The following is a 9,978-nucleotide window of genomic DNA, read 5'->3' as shown; positions in this document are numbered from 1 at the left end:
CTTGCGTTGATGCGCACGTACACAAATTCCCAGTACCCACGAAGCAGGCACACAGCCTGGTGGGTGTGGGTCGTTTCTTCACGTACTACGTAGATGCGACATGCACGTACGAAACAATCAGCCGCCGTTTTGTTCGACCGAACACACACGTCGACGGAGACTTGTTCCTGTCCAAACCGGACTAGGACTCGTGGTTAATCCCAACAATATAGATCGACCTGCTAGACGCGTCTGAGAGGAAATTAAGCTGCTGCGTACGTATGCATGCCGACGCCATGGAAGTCGCCGGCGGCAAACGAAAGCGCGCGGCCTCCTCCGATGCAGGCGCAGGTGACGGCACGGACTGCCTGAGCAACCTTCCGGACTGCCTCCTCCACGGCATCCTCTCGCAGCTCCGGTCCCGGCAGGCCGTGCAGACGTGCGCCCTGTCGCGGCGGTGGCGCCAGCTCTGGCGCGCCGTCCCCTGCGTCGACATCGACGCCGCGGACTTCCTGGTCCAAGTCGATGGGAATCCCACGATTGTTGTCTCCGATCCATCGGATCACGAGACTGAGGCGGCGCTGGCCAGGCTGGAGGATTTCGCCGACAGTCTGCTGTCCCGCCGCAGCCTCTCCGCCGCCTTGATGACGGGGTCGGCGTTGGACACCCTGCGCCTGCGCATCCATCGCCAGGATACAGGAGGCCCACGCAGCAGCACCGGCACGGCGATGCTCAGCAGGTGGATTCGCCGCGGCCTGAGGCTGTCGCCGGCGGAGCTCGACGTGACCGGCGACGGCGGCCCGATCAAGCTACCCTCCCTCTTCTCCTCTGCTGGCGGCCGCCGCATCACCAAGCTCCGCCTTGACAACGTGCTCCTCCACAGGGACGCCGAGGGCCTCCTCGGCTCTGGCGGGCTCCCCGCCCTTGAAGACCTGGAGCTCAGTAACGTCCTCCTCCTGCCCGGGGTGTCGGTGATCGCGTCGGACACGCTAAGGACCCTCACCGTCGTCGACGCGTCCCGGCAAAGTGGACTAAGACGCAGGAGCATCATCGGCATCGTCGCACCTCGCCTGGCATCGCTGAGGCTCGAGTTCCGGCTCGCCCGCCTCACCACGGTTAGTTTCACCGTAGACGAGGCATCATCCTCCTGTCTCGCCCACGCATCCCTCCGCGTACTGGACATCGGCGAGCCTCGGCAAGACGACGACGACCACGACGACGACAGCGACGGCGACGATTCTGACGGCGACGAACTAGACCAACAGGACACGAGGTCGCTGGTAAGCGATCTCAGCCGTATCCTCGGCTCCCTATGCAATGTCACCAGCTTGCACCTGTCGGGCTTCGATGACATGGTACTGCCACCTCCCTAAATCTTCTCGTTCCTTTCTTCCCCATTGATCGAATCGAGATCAATCCACCATAACTAACTGGTTTTTGCGCATGCTGACGGAGACAGTATGAGTACGAGAAGATGAACATGCCGTCTATCTATCGACACTACAACGTCGCCGCCACCGAGCTTCTGCAGGCGGTGCTGTATGAGTCCTGCTACATCTTCCCCAACCTCACGAGCTTGGTCCTCCACGACTGCGACCTCGGAAACAGACTGCAAAGTCTCTGGCATTTTCTGCACAACACTCCTGCCCTCCAGTGCCTTGCTCTCAAAAGTTGTGAGGTACCGTTCGCTCCTTCCTACAAAATGCCTACAACACATGTATGCAAAGTCTCTGGCATTTTCCACATATGGAGTTAATATATCATAATATTGAATTGCGTCATTTTTTGTGAAAAGGAGGATAACCCCCGTTCACTGCATATATTGAATTCAGCCATGGTCAATAATGTAGGACTAACTAAATTTATCACGTATTCGCGCATGCAGTGGATAGACTATCCATATGGTTATTCGAAGAGGGGGCAAAAACAAGATTTGCAGACTGCGGCAATGCCCCCCAACCTCAAGTCGGTGCGAATCATTGACGGGGATGACAAGATGATGTCCACGGTGAAAAGGAAGCTATCCACGGCTACCGTCACCGAATGAAAATTTTAAAAAGAAAAGATTTAATTAGCGTTTCTTTGTTGAGGGAATACGGCGTAGTAAACCGAATCACCTTCTTTCATAGTATGTCCATCCATGAGGAAATACATTGTGTGTTTGACTTCTTTACAATATTTACTACTCCCTCTGGTTTTTACACTAGTGTAGTGTCAAAAACGCTCTTATATTATGGGACGAAGAGAGTAATATTTTATATCGTCATTGTGAGAGTTCATACATCAGCATTTTTTTAGACGATCATACATCCGCAATGAATGTTTTGATCCAATGTCATAAAGCCTAGAAAGCAATCCAGGTGGGCTTTATTTACATACGGTTGTCCAAATACATGGTACCTTGGAAAAATATTGGGAGGGCTGGATTCCAGGCAGGGCTTTGAAAAGCCCGACCTTCAGCGAGTAGGCCCGAAGACCCTAAGCCCAAAAGCATGCATGGAAAGTTCCTCCATCCGCGCGTTTGATTGGAGAATGGAAAATGTTTAAATTAAGCTGGATGAAAACTCTTCGCCGGAAGCCGCTCTCCCTGTGCACCCTGTGTCGTTCTGGTCCCGCCCAACGCTCCAATCGCCTCCACCTTATCTTCTCCCATGAAGCATAACATCCACCCGACTCTCTGTCTTTCCTTTCTCTCGTTCGTCAAGCTGCAAAGGAAAAGCAAGCACCAACACCACACCGGAGGAGGGGATGCCCGTCGGCACGTCGCCTGATTCATCCTTGTGCCGCCGGGGTTGCAATAGAGCTCCACTGTCGCTGCATTGAAGCGCCACCGGAGCTACATGGTACCTTCCGCCGTCGTCGTCACACGCTGCATCGCAACTTTCACCATGGTCGCCGCGTGCTGCGTCGCAACATCCGCCATCATCGCCGACGCTACGATGAGTGCGCCCGGGGCTGCAATGGAGGGTCGTCGAAGCTCCGCTGCGGCTGCAATGGAGCACCGTCGAGGTCATTGGAGCTTCGCCACTGCTGCAATGGAGCACCATCGGAGTCGTCGGAGCTCCGCCACGGCTGCAATGGAGCACCGTCGGGGTCATTGGAGCTTCACCGCTGCTGCAATGGAGCACAGGTGAAAGCAGATGGTGGGACGCAGCTGCTGCGGTGTTCGCGGATTGCGTGGATGCGGCGTCACTTATCGGGAAGGTCAAGTTTAAACATTGCCTTAGATCTTGTAATCAGGCAGCGCATGAGCTAGCCAGCTTTTGCTTCTGTAATAAGATCTCGAACTCCTGGAATGATGAGGCCCCGGCCTGTATTATTTCCAGTTTGATGGATGATGTAACTTCTGTTGATTATTAATAAAGCTAGCCATGAAGGCCTTTCCTCAAAAAAAAGTCTTGTAAAAAGAACAAAAAAAACATACGTACGCATCATCGTTTGCGTCGATCTGATCTGAAAGAAACAACATCGATCGATTGGATCATAATATGGCGTCGTGGTCCGACCTCCCGCTGGATCTCCTCGGCAGCGTCATTGCCTGTTTCGGCACTTTGCCTGTCAACCGTGTGCGCTTTGCCGCCGTCTGTCGATCGTGGCATGCCGCCGTGTGCCATCACGAGCGCCGTCGCCTGCCGTGGGTCATGTCATGGGACGACCGCGTCATGATCCCCTTCGACGGCTCCGAGTATAACCTCCTATGCTTCCCCGAAGACGGCGTCGGCGTCGTCGGCTCCACCGACTCCTGGCTCGCCGTCGGCCTCGGCACCAAGCAGGAGTTCGAGGAGGGGATCAAGTGCATCTACACCGGCTACGTCCTGCACAACCCCTTCTCCGGCACGACCGTGCCGCTCACCGTGCTCAACGACGTCATCGTCAACATTGGGACCTGCTTGATCTACAAGTTCCTCATGCGCTCCACCATCGACGACTTCATCGCCGTCGTGACAAACAATGAGAACTACCCGATCATTGTGTTCCGGCAAGGGAGAGGAGCGTGGGTGCCGCGCCCATGCACGGCTCCCTACATCAACATCATTGACGTTGCGTTTTTGGGAGACACGCTCTACGCCATCACCAAGGCTGAGGACCTCATCCCCCTCAATCTTACATTGGATGGCGATGGCAAACCCCTAGTCACGGTTGGCAAGCGTGTTATCAGGCAACCACCAGGTTATGATGCGTGGCACACTTCCGATGATGATGATGAAGATCATAGTGATGATGAGAGAGATGAAGAAGATGGTGATGACGACAATGACGATCCAGAAGAGGAGGACGTACCTGACCATGATGGCAATATAGAGGACGAGGATGTGAACACACTTGACGAAGATACAGATATAGAGGAGGATGGGAACGAGGACGAGATAGCTCTCGACGACGGCGCACTCCGACAAGATGATGGCAGCCATCTTTCAAGTTTCTCCGGTGAATATGCACATGACGAAGAAACCGGTGACCTCATCTTGATTTCACGACACCTCATCGTGTCAAGTGGGAAACTCCTGATGGTAAGGCGACATAAATACTACACTGTTCCCATATGTACTCGTCATGTGGAAATATTGGAGGCGGATGCAAGCACAGGCGCATGGGTCCCATTGCATGTTGGCGCCGGGTTAGGCGGCCGCCGAGCACTCTTCATTAGCATGAATTTCTCCAAGTCGGTTTCAGCACCTTCTGGAGAGGTCGAGGAGGATGTCATTTATGATATCGACACAGGCGAGGTATTCGATATGAAGGCTCAGACCTCCAAACAAAACATATTTTGTATACCTTCCCAGGGGATAACTTGGCTCTTCCCTCCAGAGCTGGTGTTATAACCTTTTATTTTTGTCGAAACATACCGAAGTGAGATCTAGCTTCAGGAGATGATACGAACCCACCGGTGAGGCAAATGATATAAGTTATAAATCATTTTTTTTACAAAAGCAATTTTGAAATGCCATGATCTGGTTGTTTGTGTTTTTTGTGTGTTTACTTAGCCATTATCCTTTTGTTTTTCTTATGTGCACTTTGCAAATAGCTTTGTGCATGCAAATAAGGAAGTTGGAAGTGATGTATTGCATGTCACAGAAACGATTGGTTTATCTGCAAAAAAAAACTATTGGTGCACCAGGCCTTTCTCTTATGCGCCGTTGGATCGATCCCTGGACAGCCACGTTGGATCGGGTTAACGCGAGCAACAGCAGCGTCGCTGTAGGGACGCAGCACTGCATGCTCGAAGACAGAGCCGCGCCACCCCGCCGGCGATGAAGCTACACTGCAGCTCCGGTGAAGTTTCATTGCAGCCGGCTTAAGCCGGCGATGCTACACTGCATCGCCTACCCCGTTGCATCCCAGCTCAAGGCCACCAGCAAAGCTCCGTTGCAGCCGCCTACCCGGATGCATCGCAGCTCAGGCCCGCCGGTGAAGCTCCATTGCAACACCGCCCCGCTGCATCACAGCTCCGGGCTCGCCGTGAAGCTCCAATGCAGCGCCGGTGAAGTTTCATTGCAGCCGTCGCCGTCACCGGCGAAGCTACACTGCATCGCCTACCCGCTACATCGCAGCTCAAGGCCGCCGGGATAGCTCCATTGTAGCACCGCCCGCTGCATCACGGCTCCGGGCTCGCCGGTGAAGCTCCGATGCAGCGCCGAGTTCTAGGACTCCGCACGGGCGCTGCATCGCACCACCAGAAGCCACCGACAAGCTCTCCGCTGCAGCACCGTCGCGCGCATGCGGCGCGACGCCTGATGCTGCGGCAACGACGGAGTACTGCGATGAAGCTCACGGCGGCCGACTTTTGATGCTGCGGCAGAGCAGCGGCAGCAGCGATGCAGCAGATGGTGGTCGCCCGTCGTTCTCCCGCTTCAAAGCGGCGATTGGGTGAGGGGCGTCACCATGGGAGCTCTCCCAGCGTGAGGACCGGAGTGGAAGGGGAAAAAGGAATGGAGGAGAGATGCCCGGCCGTGCGAAAGGATAAGATAAGCCTTGACAGGAGAAAAGCGGTGGTGGGTCTCACGGGACACGTGTCCATCGTGGGACGCGGCTTGCAATTCGGGAGTTTTCATCCGGCTTAGAATAAACATTTTCCTTCTCTTATAAACCAGTCTCGACACAAGGGAGATGCATATTCTGGTTTGTTTCAGAGCTGCTAAATGAGATACTGGCACCTGGAATTTAAACTTGGTACAGTCCTACTTTCTGCCTTGTGATGTAGTTGAAATTCTGAAAATCAGAGCCTCCCCAAGACTTGGTGATGACGTATTAGCATGGGGCCATGCTACAAATGCACCATATCTTAGTGGTGTATATCTAATCGCATAAAGAGTACTAAGTAGTAGGAGTATATTAGTGGTCCTCAGTCTGCCGCTCTGGTTCTCCACGTACCAAACAAAAGCTGAGTCCTCGTCCTTCTCCGAACCTGATTCTCGTGGCGATCGACCAAAGAAACCAGCATATATATGCCGTCGTATCGTGTACGTACCATCGGCGCGTTGATCCGAAAGAAACGACGTCGGTCGATTCGACCATAACACATACTATATGGCTTCGTGGTTCGACCTCCCGACTGATCTCCTAGGCCTCATCGCCGGCCGCCTCGGCGCCTACCCCGTCAACCATGCGCGATGCGCCGCCGTTTGCCGCTCCTGGTGAGTCACCGTGCGCGAGCACAACCATCGCTAAGAGCGCGTCTTCATCCCCTTCAATGGCCTCGCGCAAAGCTTCCAGCACCTCCCCAATGGCGGCGACAGCGCATGCACCATCGGCTCCACCGACGACTGGCTCCTCGTCGGCCTCGGCACCAAGCACGAGGCCGAGCACATGATCAAGTAGATCTACCGTGGCTACGTCCTGCACAACCCTTTCTCCAACACCACCGTGCCGCTCACTGTGCTCAACGACATCATCACCAACATCGGGGCCTGCTTGATCCTCAAGTTTCTTATGCGCTCCACCATCGACGACTTCATCGCCGTCATCACAAACAACATGAACTATCCCATCATTGTGTTCAAGGAAGGGAAAGGCGCATGGTTGCCGGAGCACGCAACTCCATACCTCTACATCATTGATGTCGCATTTATCGAAGACAAACTATATGCCATCACCAAGGCCGAGGACCTCATTCCCTTTGATCTTGCATTGGATGGTGACGGCAAGCCCGTGGACTCCACGGGCAAGTGTCTCATAAAGCACCCTGTAGATTTTATTGGTTATGGTGCTTGGACCGATGATGATGATGATGATGATGACGACGACGACGACGACGATGATGATGACGGTGATGACGATGATGATGATGATGACGAAGATGACGACGACGACGACGACGACGACGACGATGATGATGATGATGATGATGATGATGATGATGATGAGGAGGAGGAGGAGGAGGAGAACGAGGAGGCAACTGATAACGATGATGACAATATGGAGGACGAGGAAGAAGTAGCTCTCAATGATAAAGAAATCAACGATGATGATGATGATGATGATGATGATGCGGGAGAGGAAGAAGATGGTGATGGCGATGATGATGCAGAAGAGGAGGAGAACGAGGAGGTAGCCCACGATGAAGATGACAATATAGAGGAAGAGGACGAGAACGGGGAGGAGGAGGATGATGGCACCCATCATTTCAACTTCTCCTATGAATATAAAAGTGACGAAGAAACCGACAAGGTTGTCATCATTTCCCGACACCTCGTCGTGTCATGTGGGAAACTCCTCTTGGTGAGGCAACATAAAATCACTTCTTGCACTGCTATTCTATCTACTCGCCGTGTGGATGTCTTGGAGGCGGATGCTAGCACAGGCACATGGGTGCCATTGCCTATTGGCACGGGACTAGGAGGTGGCCGGGCAATCTTTCTTAGCACAAACTTTTCCAAGTCTGTTTCCGCACCTTGTGGTGAGGTCGAGGAGGATGACGTTTATGATATTTACACTGGCAAGGTCTTCGACATGAAGTCTAAGACTCCAAGACAAGGGCATTTCTGTATGCCTTACCAGGGGAGAACATGGCTCTTCCCTCCGAGTTGGTGCTTTAACCATTTAATTGTGTTATGATGTATGATTAGATGTGGAACTTAATGTGCTTCAGTTACTTTTCTAAATACTACTCCCTCCATTCCATAATGTAGTGCATATAGATTTTCTGGAAAGTCAAACTTTACAAACTTTGACCAAGTTTATAGAGAAAACTATTTATATCTGCAATACCAAATATATACAATATGGAAGTATGTCTTGTAATGTATCTAAGGATATGCATTTGGTATTCTAGATGTATATGTTGTTCTCTACAAACTAGGTCAAACTCTATAAAGTTTGACTTCTCAAAAAAAACTATACGCACTACATTGTGGAACAAAGCGAGTAGTATTTTTTGCACAAATTGGCTTCTCCTGGTCTTATAATCAAAATTGTTTGTGTGATATTAATTTTTCATAACAAACCGTTTGACTTAGCTCAAGGCCAAGTAATATATAATGAGAAAAGTTGGAACATATACCCCCTTGCATCCATGCATGATGAGAGAACTAGCGGATAGTGTGTGGCGGCACGCCGCACTCTGTTGGTTATAGTTAGGGAATTACTTATTTTAGGCGTTGAAAATCTGTTATATGTTGTCACCCACGTCCTGGTGTCTAGTGTACTGCGAAAAATCACAGCCATAGCCGGATTTCTGGGCATATAGTCACTTATCTAGACTCCGCCCAGAGTCATCCGTTCATGTTCTTAAAGGCTTGAAGCCATCATCGTTGCTGCCGTGCTCCAGCCAAGGGACCTTTGCCAGAGGAGGTTGCCAAGTAAGGTTTCCGCCAGCCGCCACCGGCGACCAACTGGCTGGCGTTTCAACGACTTACTCACGAGATCCTTCGGCCAGCAGCACAAGATGCGAAACATGAGCGCTATGTGGAGGTGTTCGTGTGTTCATTTTTATATTTTGCATAAAGTTGTACGCATCAGGCTCTTTTTGTCGATTAATCTTTCTTTTCTTATGAATGTGCGGCAGCACAGCAGCACAACACATCAACCAATAAGCTCCAGTTGTCATACGATCAGCATTATTTCAAGGAGGGCAGAACATTCCAAAATCCAACAAAGTATAGTAATACTATTTTCCAAATGAAAATGCCACAAAAATTTATATATTGGCAAAGGGTAAAACAAAACATGCAGATCGAGTATATGGATTCCAAATCCATTGATGTTCAGTCGAGATGGCCTGACCTGAGGTGATGCATGCATACACAACAGACACAGTAGTAGCTCTAGGCTCTAGCTCAGCAGGAATCCTGGGATATACGGTGTGGGCGTACGTACGTGGAGAAGAGATTGGTGGAGAAGAGTCCGTAGCTGATTTCCGTGTCATGTTGCCCGTAAGTGTAGAGTTATTGGAACCCGAGCTGGACTCCTCCTCTTTCGGCCCGATCTGGAAACCTTACCAAACAAAAGCTGAATCCTTGTCCTTGTCCGAATCTGATTCCCGTGGCGATCGACCAAAAAAACGGCATACATATACCGATCGACGTACGTAACCTCTTTCGTCGTTGATCCAAAAGAAAACGAAGTCGGTCGATCATAAGAGATAATGGCTTCGTGGTCCGACCTCCCGACTGATCTCCTAGGCCTCGTCGCCGGCCGCCTTAGCACCTACCCCGTCGACCATGCGCGATGCGCCGCCGTCTGCCGCTCCTGGCGCGACGCCGTGCGCGAGCACAACCGCCGTCGCCTTCCGTGGATCATCGCGTGCTCGGAGCAGGTTTTTCTCCCATTCAACGGCCTCCCGCATAGCTTCCAGCACCTCCCCGAGGACGGCGGCTGCTCCGTAGTTGGCTCGACCAACGATTGGCTCCTCGTTGGCCTCGGCACCGAGCACGAGTTCGGGAACATGACCAAGCGGATCTACCGCGGCTAGTTCTACACAACCCTTTCTCCAACACCACCGTTCCGCTCACCGTGCTAGACGACGTCATCACCAACATCGGGACCTGCTTGATCTACAAA

General features: G+C 52.1%; 1 protein-coding gene across 1 annotated transcript; it reads left to right on the top strand.

Annotated features, from left to right (window-relative positions):
- Positions 1-258: 258 nt before the first annotated feature.
- On the top strand, positions 259-2,333 carry LOC123100693 (MEIOTIC F-BOX protein MOF). The gene is made up of 3 exons (XM_044522579.1): positions 259-1,334; positions 1,439-1,657; positions 1,865-2,333. The coding sequence occupies exons 1-3, from the start codon at positions 261-263 to the stop codon at positions 2,024-2,026; spliced, it is 1,455 nt and encodes a 484-aa protein (XP_044378514.1). The 5' UTR covers positions 259-260; the 3' UTR covers positions 2,027-2,333.
- Positions 2,334-9,978: the final 7,645 nt, after the last annotated feature.

The sequence above is a fragment of the Triticum aestivum genome, chromosome 4D (assembly GCF_018294505.1).
Source record: "Triticum aestivum cultivar Chinese Spring chromosome 4D, IWGSC CS RefSeq v2.1, whole genome shotgun sequence".
NCBI classification, from domain to species: domain Eukaryota; kingdom Viridiplantae; phylum Streptophyta; class Magnoliopsida; order Poales; family Poaceae; genus Triticum; species Triticum aestivum.
Note: the sequence above shows the minus strand (reverse complement) of the source record. Positions and strands in the feature narration are given on the sequence as shown.